Consider the following 15,128-nt stretch of genomic DNA (forward strand, 5'->3'; position numbering starts at 1 on the left):
TATAGATGAGGGGTGTAGTAGTAGTGCAGGTACAGATGATAGGTATAGTAGTAGTACAGGTACAGACGAGGGGTGTAATAGTACAGGTATAGATGAGGGGTGTAGTAGTACAGGTACAGATGAGGGGTGTAATAGTACAGGTACCGATGAGGGGTGTAGTAGTACAGGTACAGATGAGGGGTGTAGTAGTACAGGTACAGATGAGGGGTGTAATAGTACAGGTACAGATGAGGGGTGTAGTAGTGCAGGTACAGATGAGGGGTGTAGTAGTACAGGTACAGATGAGGGGTGTAGTAGTACAGGTACAGATGAGGGGTGTAGTAGTACAGGTACAGATGAGGGGTGTAATAGTACAGGTATAGATGAGGGGTGTAGTAGTAGTGCAGGTATAGATGAGGGGTGTAGTAGTGCAGGTACAGATGATGGGTATAGTAGTAGTTCAGGTACAGACGAGGTTTGTAGTAGTACAGGAACAGATGAGGGGTGTAGTAGTAGTAGTACAGGTACAGATGAAGGGTTTAGTAGTACAGGTACAGATGAGGGGTGTAATAGTACAGGTATAGATGAGGGGTGTAGTAGTAGTGCAGGTACAGATGATGGGTATAGTAGTAGTACAGGTACAGACGAGGGGTGTAGTAGTACAGGAACAGATGAGGGGTGTAGTAGTAGTAGTACAGGTACAAATGAGGGGTGTAATAGTACAGGTATAGATGAGGGGTGTAGTAGTAGTGCAGGTACAGATGATGGGTATAGTAGTAGTACAGGTACAGATGAGGGGTGTAGTAGTAGTAGTAGTAGTACAGGTACAGATGAGGGGTGTAGTAGTACAGGAAGAAATGAGGGGCAGGGGCATAGCTAGGAGCCATGGGGCCCCATGAAATGGCAAAAGGGCAGCTGGGGGTGACTGGGGCAGGAGGGTAGCTGGGGGGGACTAAAGCAGAGGGGCAGACTGAGGGTGACTGGGGCAGCTGGGGGGGACTTAGGCAGGAGGGCACATACCTGGTATACCCTACCTCCTCCTCTCACCCCGGGCACACACGTTCTCCTCGCACATGGAGGTCTCTGGAGGAGTTGGAGGCTGCAGGGACTGCAGGATAGGGTGACAGCGTCGGCCTAGCACAGACCCCCGATCCTGCTGTACAGTACCAGCACCTGCAGCCCCAGTCACCCGAACTCAGCTGTTTCTGCGGCCTCCTCCAGAGACCAGGAACCTCCGTGTGCAGCAAGGAGGGGAGATCGTCCCACTATGTGTAAGGGACGGGTCAGCAGGGTCTCTGCTAGCTTCAGCAACTGGAGGCTGCCCACAATGATTTTTTGTAAAAATAAAATTTACACTTTTCACAAAAAAATCTAATCGATTCTCAAATTCTGGCCGAATTATTTGAGTGAATTTGATTATATTTTGCGTTTGACCTTCCCACATATTATTCACAGAATAAACAAGCGTAATTCCCTGTTGGAAGCTCCTGACACACGTACACGGCTGCCTGACATAGGTTTTCTTCAGGAGCAGGATCCAGAGGAAGACTATGAAGGCAGATGGAAGCCGGAGCTCACCAAGACAGTAACAAGGGAGCCAAGTATCGGTTCAGAGGCCGAAGAGCCATCGATAGAGGAGATGGCTGAGGACCCGTACCTGCCTCCTCTGCTGCCCGATGAGGAGAGCTTTCCAGCCAAAGTCTGTCATGTTGCTGAAGATGGAACAATATATGTAGTGCAGGGATGTCTGGGTAATGCTATTTATCTATCTGGGTAATGCTATTTATCTCACAACAAACATTTCTGGTCTTGTAATAAATTGTATGTAAAATAAAGAATACCGAGTTATAGGGGAACTATCCGCAGCTTAGAGGTATTTACCCTGCTGATATGTGCCTATAGAACACAGGGCGCTGAGGAGGAAAGGATGTTTCTTACCATCATCCTTAGTGCCGTTTCCTAGATATTCAGAGTTTAATTTTTATCGATCCTCCCCCAGCTGGTCCGCTTTCTTTATATTTACTAGAAGGGGCCGACCAGACAGGTAGCCCCGCCCCCAGTGCACCCAAACAACCTATTTGCAAAGGAATAACCTCTGAATAGCTTAGAAACGGTGCTGAGGATGAAGGTAAGAAACATCCCTTCCTCATCAGCACCCCATTCCCTATAGGGACATATCAGCAGGTTATATACTTCTAAGCTGCTGATAGTTTCCCTTTAAATCCCACAGATAATATGGAGGTGTCTAGCACACTCTCTAAGGGGGCTGTCACACGGTTCACAGGATCTGCAGCAGATATCAATGTAACTAAATAACTGAACACAGCATCAAATCTGCTGCGGATCCTGTACGTGTGAACGCATCCTAAAGCCATGTGCTTCTCTGTTTTAGAAAAGGAGCTAAAGATTCTTATGGCGGATATCCAGAATTCATTCACATCCCTGGGTCTAGTGGCACCGCACTCCTGGAGGAAAGGTGAAGGCTGTCTTATAAAGGGGAGCGATACCAAGTTATACCGAGGAAAGGTTCTCAACGTATTCAGTGGCGATATGGTGACAGTATGTGTGTGTTCTCTGTATGCACTCTCTCATCACTTTCATGCTGCCTGAACCACAAGTCCTAGAGTGGTCCACCAGCCACCTGCAACGTCATGTACCCGGGAATGAGTATAGCTTTGAGTATAGCCCCCCCCATTGTAAAATGCTGAAAAGTCCCTTACAACAAGTGTAATCTTTAATTCTGTGTGTAATGCAATGCCTTTATCTCATCCGTCTAACTTATAGGTGCAATATGAAGATTTTGGATATACAGAAAAAATCCCTCAATGCCACCTGTACCCATCAGTGTATGATCCGCACACTCCAGGCTTCTGTATACCTTGCCGGCTGGATGATATTCACCCTGTGAGTACTTGGTCACTGATTCTCTTGTATATTACTCATGCTAATGGCTGGGTTCACACTGTGTAGCACCTGACAAACCCTATTGATATCAGTTGGATCCATCATGCATCTCACTGGTCTGAGTAGTAGCGAAGCTTTATCTTTGGCTGTCCAGGCATTGTGGGATTTGTAGTATTGCAACTTTTTATAAACCAAGAATCAAGCACGACCTAACATATTATTTACTGACTGATTCCAGGAAGGCGACCGCTGGCTGCCGGAGGCGATCCAGCTCCTTAAAGAGCTTCTGTTGGAGAGAGTTGTCACCGTTCATTTTGTGGTATCTGTTTTTTTTTCCTTTATAATTTAAAGGGGTTATCCAGGCTTTTCTCCTGCCCTGTACAGTATTACAGCTCAGTTCTATTGAAGTGAATGAAGCTGAATTGTAATATCACACTCAACCTGGGGAAAGAGGTAGCACTGTTTTTGCAAGAGAGTAGCCGTGTTTCTTCTAATAAGATAAACTATAAATTATTTATCTGATGGTAATTTACTAATGGATCTTCTTGTACATCTCCCCTCTGTATTCTACAGGAACCTCCTAAATTTCCCCGCGGTATCGCATCTGTTCGTATATATTGTGGATCTGCTTCAGTCTCTGCTCTCCTGGGGTTGCATGGCTATGGTATACGCAGACAGTCTGACAACAACGACAAAATAGTAAGTATTTTCAGAATTGAGTTTCATTGAGACATGCTACAGTGGGCTGCATAGTATGGCTGCACCACCGCCTGCGGCAATGCAGCCCTGGATCCTTTTTCCCTGAATCACTCCATGTCTCTGAACAGTAATACCACACACAACCTGAGGAAAGAGGTAACACTGTTTTCGGATAAGTCCTTTAAATGGTTATTAAATTACTTGATATTTTATAATTTTGCGTTTTATATTGCTTTACATGAAAATACATAAAGATATCTTATGTTTGTACATCAATTGGTGTGTTAACTGGTTTCAGCCACTAGATGTCACCGGAGTACTATGTGGAGGCTAAAGTGTGATGACAATGGAACTTTATATTGCATTTAGTGAACAAATGAGACCAAAGGGGTTAAAGGGGTTTCTCTGTGAGGATGTGTGGAGACTTACAGGCCATTTATGCCCCACTGACAAGGGCCAGTAACCCTGAAACAGCCGTCGTCTACAGATGTGTAATGTCTTCTGGAAAGGGAACGCCACCTTGTAAACATGGCGTGAGAGAGTTGCATTTTACTGTATATCCTTCCTCCCATGAACAAATGAAGATGCACTAGAAGCACAATGAGGAAACATACATTCCATACAGACCTATAATCTGATGATTATAGGTCTGGACCTAAAGAAACGATCAGCTAATGAAACCTGAACATGTGAACACAGCCCAAAGCCTGTTTGTCAACATATCATAATTAAAGTGAATCTGTGTACCCTGTAACCACCTATCAAGCTGGTGGCACCGCTGGATAGATATCACTGAAAGCTTTTAGAACATACCTATGTTTCCTGTGTCTGTGGTTTTATTTTCAGAAATAAATGCCTTTATTTTGGCTGTAGATAGGCCCCGCCTCCATGACACTATCATCCCTTGGGTCCTAACACTGTTACTCCTCATTGTACTGTATACACAGTAGGCTATGCTGAAAGGGGAAGACATACAGCACAGTGAGGGCCCAGGGAATGATTGGCCGCTCCTCCTCTATTTTAGCTTCCACATAGTACTCTGGCGACATCTAGTGGCTGAAACTAGTCATGAAAATTACCGGTATATAAATCTGTTCCAAAAATTGTGTATGAAGAAGCAGTATAGCGTTATAGAGTTATAATGATTAAGTAGGCTCTATTTTTCATTTTTTTCTTTTTGATTAACAAAAGTTAGGTATTCGTTTGGGCCCTCAGGTATATGGAGTAATTAATAACCATTTGTTTAAGTAGTAATTGGTAGTAATAGTAAATTTGCGAATTTTAGTGGTTAAGTCCTGAGCAGGCTATACCCACTGCCCACTGGCACAGAGCTAACCAGTCTGTGTCAGAGCAGGAGATGCCCATAGTTGCCCACTTTAACCAAAATGATTGTGCACTGGGTGGAATTTAACAGCAAACGATTGTTTTAGTCATTGTACGACTACTATCATCTGAAAAGAAGTCGGCTGTGTAGGAAATTTTCAGGTTATAGGTCACAGTGGTCGTGCACATTAAGTAACTGTTGGCTGAACATTCCACCAGCAGTTATCTCTCCCAGTCCCCCCATACACATGAACATTCTCCATGGCTGAACATTCTGCCAGCAGTTATCTCGCCCCGTCCCCCCATACACATGAACATTCTCCATGGCCGAACATTCGTCTTTCCTTTGTGGAGTCCGGAGGGGTTAACTGCAGACACACAGCTCTGGCGTCGGCTCATCCCTCCAAGAACCGAAGGGTCAGGCAGCAAAAATCCAGAAAGCACAGCCCCTCTCTTCATCAACTCCATCTGTCTGTGGAGAGTCGGGGGGCCTCCATACACCTTATACTGTCGGCCACACAGAACATTGTATTGGGGGGAAGGTTTAGCAGGGATTGAGACCATCAGAAATGGAACCAGGAGATTTGAGGAGGGAGCATGATATTTACTCTGAGAAGGGGACAGATGTTATTGAAGTGAATGGAGTTGTAATACCACAAACAACCTGAAGACTGGGGTGGCGCCTTTTTGCAAGAAATTAGCTTTTTTTTCTAGTCCTGTAAAATAGTGAGAGCAGCTGTACAATATCATTGAAGGTCAGACCCTGTGTATCCATGGTTCTTCTATCTCATATCGTGGATTCAAGCTGATCTCTCACATAAAATTTTTATTTATTTCAGGAAATATCCAAAATCACAAAAAATTCTCGTGAGAAACTTTGGAGCATTGACTTGGAGGTAAATTTTGGCTTTCTGGTTGCTGTAGGAGCTTGTATAATAAAAAGTTCCAAGAGAAAGTAAGTGAACCCTTTTGGAATTACTGCATTGCTTACCAATATAGGGTGGGTTCACACTAAGGAATTCCTGTGGATAATTTCCACTGCATTCTGTTGCTCGTCCGCGCGCCTCTTGGATTCCGCATTCCGCCGAAAGAATTGACACGTCAATTCTTTCGGCGGATATCGGAATTGGCTGGCCCATAGAATGGTGTCTATGAAGCCAACAGTAAGGAGCGCAGCCGCGAGCGTGTACGAGCAACAGAATCCGCCGGATTTTATCTGCGCGAATTCCGTAGTCTGAACTACAGATGAGCGACCCTGCTGAGGTTCGGGTTCGTATGAACCTGAACTCTCGGCTTCTGATTCCTGCTGTCTGCAGCCTCCATGAAGAGGGTGGATACAGCCGGAGGACCTCCTGGAAAACTGGGATACAGCCTATGGCTATGGCTGTATCCCAGTTTTCCAGGCGGTCCTCCGGCTGTATCCACCCTCTTCTCGGGAGTGGACAGACAGCGGGAATCAGAAGCCGAGAGTTCAGGTTCATACGAACCCGAACCTCGGCAGGTTCGCTCATCTCTAGTCTGAACCCGCCCTTACTGAGCACATTGAGCAAACATCCACAGTGCAGGGAGAAAAAGGGAAACTGTGACTTCTTCAAGAACGAATTAGGAAAATGTTTAATGGAAAGCATCTAACCTGCTGATCTTATATGTCCTTAGGTAAGTTTTTCACATACTTTCACATACTTTGTAGTTTAATCCATATGCTACCCCAATAAACAATGGGGTAGCAATCTGCAGTGATGTCACTCCGGTGCTCATCACTGCAGAGCGTCAGATGAATATTCATTAAAAGTTACGGACCAGCCAGAGTGGATCAGTGCACTGAGGGTGGTTGTTCCGACACCCCCCCCCCCCCCCCCCCCGGGCACCAAACTGCTTAATTAGCATATCTATTAGGGTCCTTTTACACACGCAGATTATCTGGGGGGGGGGGGGGAATTGAAGCCAAAGCCAGGAACAGACTATAGACAGAAAACAGGTCGTAAAGGAGAGACTGGGATTCCTGGCTTTGGCTTCAAAAATCTGTCAGATAAATCTCTGTGTAAAAGAACCCTAAAGCTACAAAGTACACAAAAATGGAGCAGAGGATGAAGGTATTAAATGTACCTCCATCCTCAGAGCCCTGTGTGCTATAAGGACTTATCAGCAGGTTTGATGCTACTAACTTGGTGATAATTTCCACATTGTGGTGTATCTGAAGCTATGGTGGCAAAACTGCAAGGTGTGAAGTCTCCGGAGCCACTTTGCATCCTGAGATCCCGGATGGCATCGTTGAGGAAACAATGAATTCCATGGGCAGCCGTCCATGACGTTAGGCTGTAGAGAACACAGACGGCACAAGTAAAGAACTGATGGAAAATAGAGTAAGTTTTTTGGAACGGTGACATCAGACTTTAAAGGGGTACTCCAGCGAAAAGCTTTTTTCCAGTAATTGAAACACATTACAAAGTTATATAACTGTAATATGCTTCAATCACCTATCTGCCCCTCTTCCCTATCTTTCCCCCCCTCAACCCCCCACCAGGAAGTGAAGTAAACTCATTCTTACCTAATGACTGTTGACCCCAGGCTGTTCTATGGCAGCCATTTTGTGACAATGACATCATCAAGAGGGAGGCGGGGCTAAGCCCTGTTAAGCCAGCCTCCCTTTGTGAGATGACTCAGGTTGTGGCTGAACAAGATGTAAGAGAGTCAGTTAGACATCACAGGAGACAAAGTGCATCATGGAAAAGCCCAAACCAGGAAGTGAAGAAAAAATGAAGACACCAACTAGAGCTTCAGGGACCTGCAAACAGCGGGAAATTCAAACGGAGACAGAGGGATGGTAAGTGGGAAAAGTTTATAAGTTTATGATCGATTGATTTCTAGGGGAACAGGTGGGTGAAAAAAAATAACAACATCTACTTACCTCCCTGGCTCCTGGCTTCTTCCCACATTCTGTTGCTCCGTTGCCTGGTGTGCAGCCGTTCAGGAGGAGAGGGGGGGGGGGGCACTGCTACAGACGCCGAATGGCTGAGCAGGCCTGTCACCTCTCAAATCCTGTCTCACACCTGCCGCACACCGGGGACCGGAGCAGCTGAAAGAGGTTGGGAGCCAGGGATGTTATTTTTTTCCCCCACCCCCTCCCCGAGCATCCTGAAAATGGGTCCTGGTCAGACTACGTCTTTAACCCTGATCTGAAGAGAGATGCGCAAACAAGTAATGTAACTACAGGAAGCAACGGTCCAGAATTTTTCTTCGATGTTGTGTTGATCTTATTTGCATCTACACTAAACATTTGGTGGAGGTGATCACTGGGGAATGGGGATCCATGGATCATTGAATTCACTTACCTTTTCTCTCTGCACTGTGGATGTTTACTCAATGTGCTGAGCCGTGCAGCTCTCTGTCTATAACTGTGACTTACATAACAGACTCATCAGTTTATTAGTAATTAGTGCAGACGTCCATGCAGCTCCAAAGGGTTCACTTACTTTCTCCTGCAGCTGTAGTTGTGGAATGTTAGGGCCCTATTCAACCGGACGATTATCGTTCGCATAATCGTTAACGATAAATGATCTCAAACGACCGCTATTGCGAAAGACCTGAAAACGTTCACTCATTTCCATGGAATGATAATCGTTACTTATGATCGTATTTGTGATCGTTTTTCTTCGCTATTGCGTTCGTATCTACTCCGAACGATGTCTTATTCAATGCGAACGATTTGGTCCAGGTCTTAAGAAGTGATCAACGATTTCTCGTTCGGTCGTTAATCGTTAACTGCATTTCAACCGAACGATTATCGTTTAGGTCCGAACAATTTAACGATAATCTGAACGATAATCGTCCGGTGGAATAGGGTCCTTACTCAAATTTATCTCCATGAAGACAGAAGGTAAAGTTAGTCCTATCGTAGCAAAGTGACAATGTCCATAGTAGTTATAAGGGGGTCATAGGGAAGGTCCTGGGCAGGGGGCCTCAAGGTTAGGAAGAGAAGAGCTCAGCCAGGCGCTTCTCTCCGCTAAATATAGTAACCTGTACTATACTATAGTATACCTGGTTATTGTAGCTCATCCTATAGAAATTGAGGACAATTATTTTCTATGATTTGCTTCAGAATGAGAAGAATAAGAAGACACCTCTGCTGCCTCCATATACTTCAGAGTCTCTGCCTCCTCCGGGAGAAATCTATAAAGTGGAAGTCACGCACTTACAGACACCCAATGATGTGAGTCCTTTATATACAACACATTATATACAGCCATAACATTAATACCACTGGCAGGTAAAGAACATGGACTGGGACCTCTGTCAATGCATGAGATGTATCAGGCAGCAAGTGATTGGTCAGTTCTTGATTTTTGAAGCAGGAAAAATGGGGAAGGTTAAAGGGGTACTCCAGCGAAAAACTTTTTCTTTTTTAAACCAGCTGGTTTCAGAATGTTGTATAGATTTGCAATTTAATTCTATTTAAAAATCTCCAGTCTTCCAGTACTTATCAGCTGCTGTATGTCCTGCAGGAAGTTGTGTATTCTCTCCAGTCTGACACTGTGCTCTCTGCTGCCACCTCTGTCCATGTCCAGAACAGCAGCAAATCCCCATAGAAAACCTCTCCTGCTCTGGACAGTTCCTGACATGGACAGAGGTGGCAGCAGAGAGCACTGTGTCAGACTGGAAATAATAGGGATACAATACTGAGTTGCATACCTCTGCCACTGGGGTGGGTGCTCGTGTGGCAGCTGGTTCTTTAACCAACAGGTACATATGAGAAGATAAGCCACGGCACACCAGATTCAGATGCAAGTGAGAATCTTTATTTACAGTGTAAGTAGACAATTATAGTCTTTACTCCAGCCAGGAAAAGTATACCGAGACTGAAAATTGAGACCAAAATGAGTTACGCCATTTCTTTCTTAACCAGGACCTTCCCCAGGTAATGGGGTCTCTGTGAGCAGTAGGAGTGTTCTGGTCCGGTGGAGTGTGGGCTAAATAAATATTCTCACTTGCATCTAAACCTTATCTACTCAGACTGGAGAGCATACACCACTTCCTGCAGGACATACAACAGCTGATAAGTACAAATTTGTATGACTTTCTGAAACCAGTTGATTTGAAAGAAAAAGTTTCCCTTTAAGGGGAGATTCACATGTTCCGTGCACCGTCCATATTTACGGACAAGACGCTACAGACCGGACGTCAGAACTCCCGACATCATCATTCTTAACGAAGCCATGAGCTCTGAAATACTTAAGTCTTTGTGCCACTGTACTGACACATACGCAAGTTCTGTCCTGACACTTCAAAAGTTGCATTACCGATGTATAATAATACATATAATATAATATTACCCCAGCATTCTACAGCTGGGGGTATCCTATAGTATCCCGCACTAGTCAGTCTGAATGCCTCCCCCCCCCCACCATGTTTTTTTTTTTTTTGCAGGTCTTTATTCGTCTTAAAAAAAATGGCTCATGTGGGACCAGTGACTCTGCCGATGGAGGCTGCAATAGTTTGAAATACCACCTTGAGAAAGTTAACTCTAAAGAGACTGAATTAACGGCCTTGAAAGATTTTAGAACAGGTGATCACCCCCCACCCCCCTTCCGTCTACTGGATACACGTGACCCCCATACTAGAGTTAAGCCAACTTTTAAACCATATAATGCAACATTTGATTAGCGGTGGCTGGTGGATATGGCGTATGACTGTATCCATGTTTTCCAGGACTCCGCTAAACAAATGCTGCACACTCAGTACGTTACAGATACTGACTGTTCTCTTATTTACAGCCATGCCGTGTCTTGCCGGTTACAGAGGCGGCTTGTTGCATAGAGCGAGACTACAGTCCATTAAAAGTTACGACCCCATTACCTGCGCGGTGGAGTTTGTTGATCATGGACATACGGCAGTGCTGGAGACGAGCAGGTGAGAAGATATATAGCATACTTACCTGTAGTATTCTGATGGTCTGTTATGGTGACTGCACATCCTTTCTCCTCTCTAGTTTATTTCAGCTTCCCCCTCCTCTTATCGAGTATCCTACAGAGGCTATCAGAGTCAGACTGGCCGGATTTAGGCCTCCTGCCGAGGACCACCAAAGTAACAGAGTTGTGTACTGCACAGAGTGGAGCCTGAAAGCCTTGTACAAGATGATGGACTTGGTGAAGGAAAGGACTCTCTATGCCACAAGCCTTGTAAGAACATTTCACACACCAATGTCTTTTCTATTTTACTACTGTCCTGGCTACAGAAGAGACAGGTTAAAGGGGTATTCCGGGGTGTAATTTTATTTTTATGTATACATATATAATCGTGCCCAGGCAGGTGGTATGAAACTAAAGGTCAGAAGTCTCAGGACCCCCAAAAAGGAAAATGACGTATGTGAATATTGAGTGAGGGGGCCTATCCTTTAGGCTGTGTCTGGAACATGGCCGCCATATTGGACAAGGGAAATGTTTTTCCAATGGAAAGTTGGTCATGTGGCATATCAAAGGCCAGAATCGCCTCAGAAGTCAATTGCCACAGTGATTGCAGTATACCTTGTGGTTTAAAACTTTAGTTGAAGTTGTAACAAAAGTTTTGAACTTTCTGTGTTGTGGTCTGGTTGTAGAAGAAGCGCTTGGCCGATCACTTCATTCCCCTGCTGCGTCTCCTGCAGTCAGATGGAAAGATGAGAGCAATGGGGAGGGAAGCGCCCAGCCTAGCACTTATGCCAACTCTATTTAAAGGGGTATTCCGCCTATTGCATTGTAAATAATACATTCCAAAGACCCCTGGTTTTAATCGCCGACCGCTCCCCCGCCCTTGGAGTATTCTCATACCTCTCCTGCCCTCCTCTGTGCCTCCTTTCATGGGTTAGAAGGTTTTGTAAAGCCATTACTGTAGTTTAAGGTGGTGCCGGCTGGGTTACTACATCTACCGGCATCCAGCACTGATGCAGGGACACACAGGGCCCACCATGCCTGGCTGGGGGAATCAGCTGGGATATCTCCACCAAGGTGGCGTGAGTGTATACTGAGACTATAAACCCAGGAAAAAGCATTCCCGCCCCAGACATGGAACAGCTGTCCTCGGTCTCTGGAGTGGGCTGGGGTAACAGCGGTAACATCAGTGCTCAGGATTGGTTGGTGGGCCTGGTTAGCACCTACAAACTCGCCTACAGCAGAGACGGAGAACACGTGATCCATGTCTCTGATGGGAGGGGGGCAGAAAAAGGAGTGAGACAGAATGGACCCCCTGCAGCCACTTTTTCTCATCTAGAGGGGGTGAGTCACATACAAATACATAGGAACGGCGCAGAGGCTGTTATTACATCACCGTGAGTGGAATCACCGAGGAGCTAGACACCCAGACCTGGACTTCTGAGATGTCTGTGTGATGGGGACGCCCTCTGTGACGAGGGTTTAGAGTTATAGTAAGAAAATGTTCAGCACAGAATATCGGACAAGATACAATAAGAATGTCGTCTTCCTTCCCTAGGCCGGCTCGGACAACACTATATTCCTGTATGATGACAATTGGCAGCTACTGCACATCCCGCTGATTTCTGAAGGACTGGCAGAGTTACAGGAGGTGTGACTGTGAGTATATGGGAAGCTGCCCCTCTGGGTGACTGTGTAAGGGGCTGCTCTATCTATGGAGAGGGAGAGATCTGCCCAAGTTCATTGTACTGTGTCAGCCAGAGAAAACCGCCTCAAAATGTTTTTTATCTTCCTTACAGGTAACAAGTCTTCATCTGAGAAGTTTCCTTAGTTTGTAAAGAATTTCCTAGCGTGTCCCATATGTTTGAGGAGTCACTCCGCATTCAAGGCTATTGTCTCCGGCAATGTGTTTGTTAGTTTTTTTTCCTGTTAATATTTTGTCCGTTGATGGTGATTAAAGTGAGTCACATCGGCCAACGTCTCTGCTCCGTGTCTCCAGGTATGAGGTCGGCCTCATCTGTCATTGTAGGAAGAATGGGACAAGAAAATACAAACCATACACTAACATGAAAGAGAGATAAAGGGGGGCTCCACCAACGCATGGAGGAAAGTACAGCTCATATAGTAACATGATAAAGGGGGGCTCCACCAACGCAGGGAGGAAAGTATAGCTCATATAGTAACATGATAAAGGGGGGCTCCACCAACGCAGGGAGGAAAGTACATCTCATATACTAACATGAAAGAGAGATAAAGGGGGGCTCCACCAAAGTAGGGAGGAAAGTACAGCTTATATAGTAACATGATAAAGGGGGGCTCCACCAAAGCAGGGCAGAAATTACAGCTTATATAGTAAAATGATAAAGGGGCGCTCCACCAAAGCAGGGAGGAAAGTGTAGCTCATAAAGGAACATGATAAAGGGGGGCTCCACCAAAGCAGGGAGGAAAATACAGCTCATATACTAACATGACAGAGAGATAAAGGGGGGCTCCACCAAAGCTTTGGCTGTCCAGGCACAAAGACAATTACCACAAGCTGGAGGGCCGCAGACAGCCTTGTTATCAAGAGACTTGTCTTGTAAGTGACAGCCCGCACAGCCAATCACTGGCCACAGCACAGTCACATGTCTGCCACTGATTGGCCGAGCGGGTTGTTACTGTCAGGACGGAGCGTTCAGCAGGGGACCCGGAGGTGAACCCCAAGGAGCCTGCTGAGGTAGGAATAAGGACTTATTCACATGTACCCTAAATCTCTGGCCAAGACAGGAACTCTTGTCTCGGTTTTCTATGAATCCCCATAGAAAACCTCTCCTGTTCTGGACAGTTCCTGACATGGACAGAGGTGGCAGCAGAGAGCACTGTGTCAGACTGAAAATAAAATTAACACTTCCTGCAGGACATACAGCAGCTAATAAGTATGGGAAGACTTGAGATTTTTTTAATAGAAGTAAATTACAAATCTATATAACTTTCTTACACCAGTTGATTTGAAAGAAAAAGATTTTTGCTGGACAACCCCTTTAATAACACACCAGCTTCTTCTAATTACACCCCCGATACCCTCAACTTGAAAGACTTACTATTCAGGGATCTCGGAATGGCAGCCATATTGCTTGTCTTAAAGGGGTTGTTTATAAAAAAAACAAAAAAACAAAAACATCTTTTAAATCAACTGGTGTCAGAAAGTGCCAGAGATTTGTAATTTGTAATTTATTAAAAAATCTCCAGCCTTCCAGTAATTATCAGCTGCTGTATGTGCTGCAGGAAGTGGTGTAGTCTCTCCAGTCTGACACAGTGCTCTCTGCTGCCACCTCTGTCCATGTCAGGAACTGTCCAGAGCAGGAGAGGTTTTCTATGGGGATTTGCTGCTGTTCTGGACAGTTCCTGTCATGGACACAGTGTGGTGGCAGCAGAGAGCACTATGTCAGACTGGAGAGAATACACCACTTTCTGCAGGACATATAGCAGCTGATAAGTACTGGAAGACTGGAGATTTTTTAAATAGAAGTAAATTACAAATCTAAGGCATCCGTTGATTAAAAAAAAAAAAAACCTTTAAAGAGGTTATCGAACAATCAAAAAGTATCTCCTCTACACTGAGTGATCATGGGAACGAAGGTAACGTCCCTTTGGATAGCGTGCACCATGAATGTGCGGCCAGCGACAGATTCCAGTGGTCAGACCCCAGCGATCAGCTAGTTATCCATTATTCTATGGATTGTGCACAACCTATGATTCTAGGATAACCTCCTTAAGGCGGACATCATATTCCAGGATAACCCCTTTAAGGTGGACATCATATTCCAGGATAAGCCCTTTAAGGTGGACATCATATTCTAGGATAACCCCTTTAAGGTGGACATCATATTCTAGGACAACCCCTTTAAGGTGGACATCATATTCCAGGATAAGCACTTAAGGTGGACATCATATTCCGCGATAACCCCTTTAAAGCGGACATCATATTCCAGGATAACCCCTTTAAGGCGGACATCATATTCTAGGATAACCCCTTTAAGGTGGACATCATATTCTAGGATAACCCCTTTAAGGTGAACATCATATTCTCTAGGATAACCCCTTAAAGGTGGAAATTGTATTCCAGGATAACCCCTTTAAGGTGGACATCATATTCTATATTACAAGAAGTTCACACATCAACTTGAGTTAAAACCAAGGTGAAAGGTTCCACATGAAATATTGGGGTGATTCTTCCTGTGTGTTTGACATGAGTCACATGACTTGTTAGTAGTCACATGACACCCAAGCTCCCTATCTACAGGGCCTAAATCTATATTAACTTTTGTGAAAACTACAAGT

General features: G+C 45.0%; 1 protein-coding gene across 7 annotated transcripts in view; it reads left to right on the forward strand.

Annotated features, from left to right (window-relative positions):
• LOC138772461 (RING finger protein 17-like) overlaps positions 1–12,767 on the forward strand; it is a 53,933-nt gene extending 41,166 nt beyond the window's left edge. For 6 of the 7 annotated variants that reach the window (XM_069952860.1, XM_069952863.1, XM_069952858.1 and 3 more), the window contains 12 exons: positions 1,435–1,730; positions 2,372–2,538; positions 2,764–2,883; positions 3,122–3,202; positions 3,457–3,582; positions 5,745–5,801; positions 9,005–9,115; positions 10,330–10,468; positions 10,677–10,812; positions 10,892–11,081; positions 12,367–12,467; positions 12,608–12,767. In XM_069952860.1, coding sequence (XP_069808961.1) covers positions 1,435–1,730; positions 2,372–2,538; positions 2,764–2,883; positions 3,122–3,202; positions 3,457–3,582; positions 5,745–5,801; positions 9,005–9,115; positions 10,330–10,468; positions 10,677–10,812; positions 10,892–11,081; positions 12,367–12,465 — 1,522 coding nt within the window. In that variant the 3' untranslated portion in view covers positions 12,466–12,467; positions 12,608–12,767. The remainder of the gene's footprint in view (positions 1–1,434; positions 1,731–2,371; positions 2,539–2,763; positions 2,884–3,121; positions 3,203–3,456; positions 3,583–5,744; positions 5,802–9,004; positions 9,116–10,329; positions 10,469–10,676; positions 10,813–10,891; positions 11,082–12,366; positions 12,468–12,607) is intronic. The other variant, XM_069952859.1, reaches the window with a different exon arrangement.
• Positions 12,768–15,128: the final 2,361 nt, after the last annotated feature.

Source organism: Dendropsophus ebraccatus, chromosome 14, assembly GCF_027789765.1.
Source record: "Dendropsophus ebraccatus isolate aDenEbr1 chromosome 14, aDenEbr1.pat, whole genome shotgun sequence".
Classification (NCBI taxonomy): domain Eukaryota; kingdom Metazoa; phylum Chordata; class Amphibia; order Anura; family Hylidae; genus Dendropsophus; species Dendropsophus ebraccatus.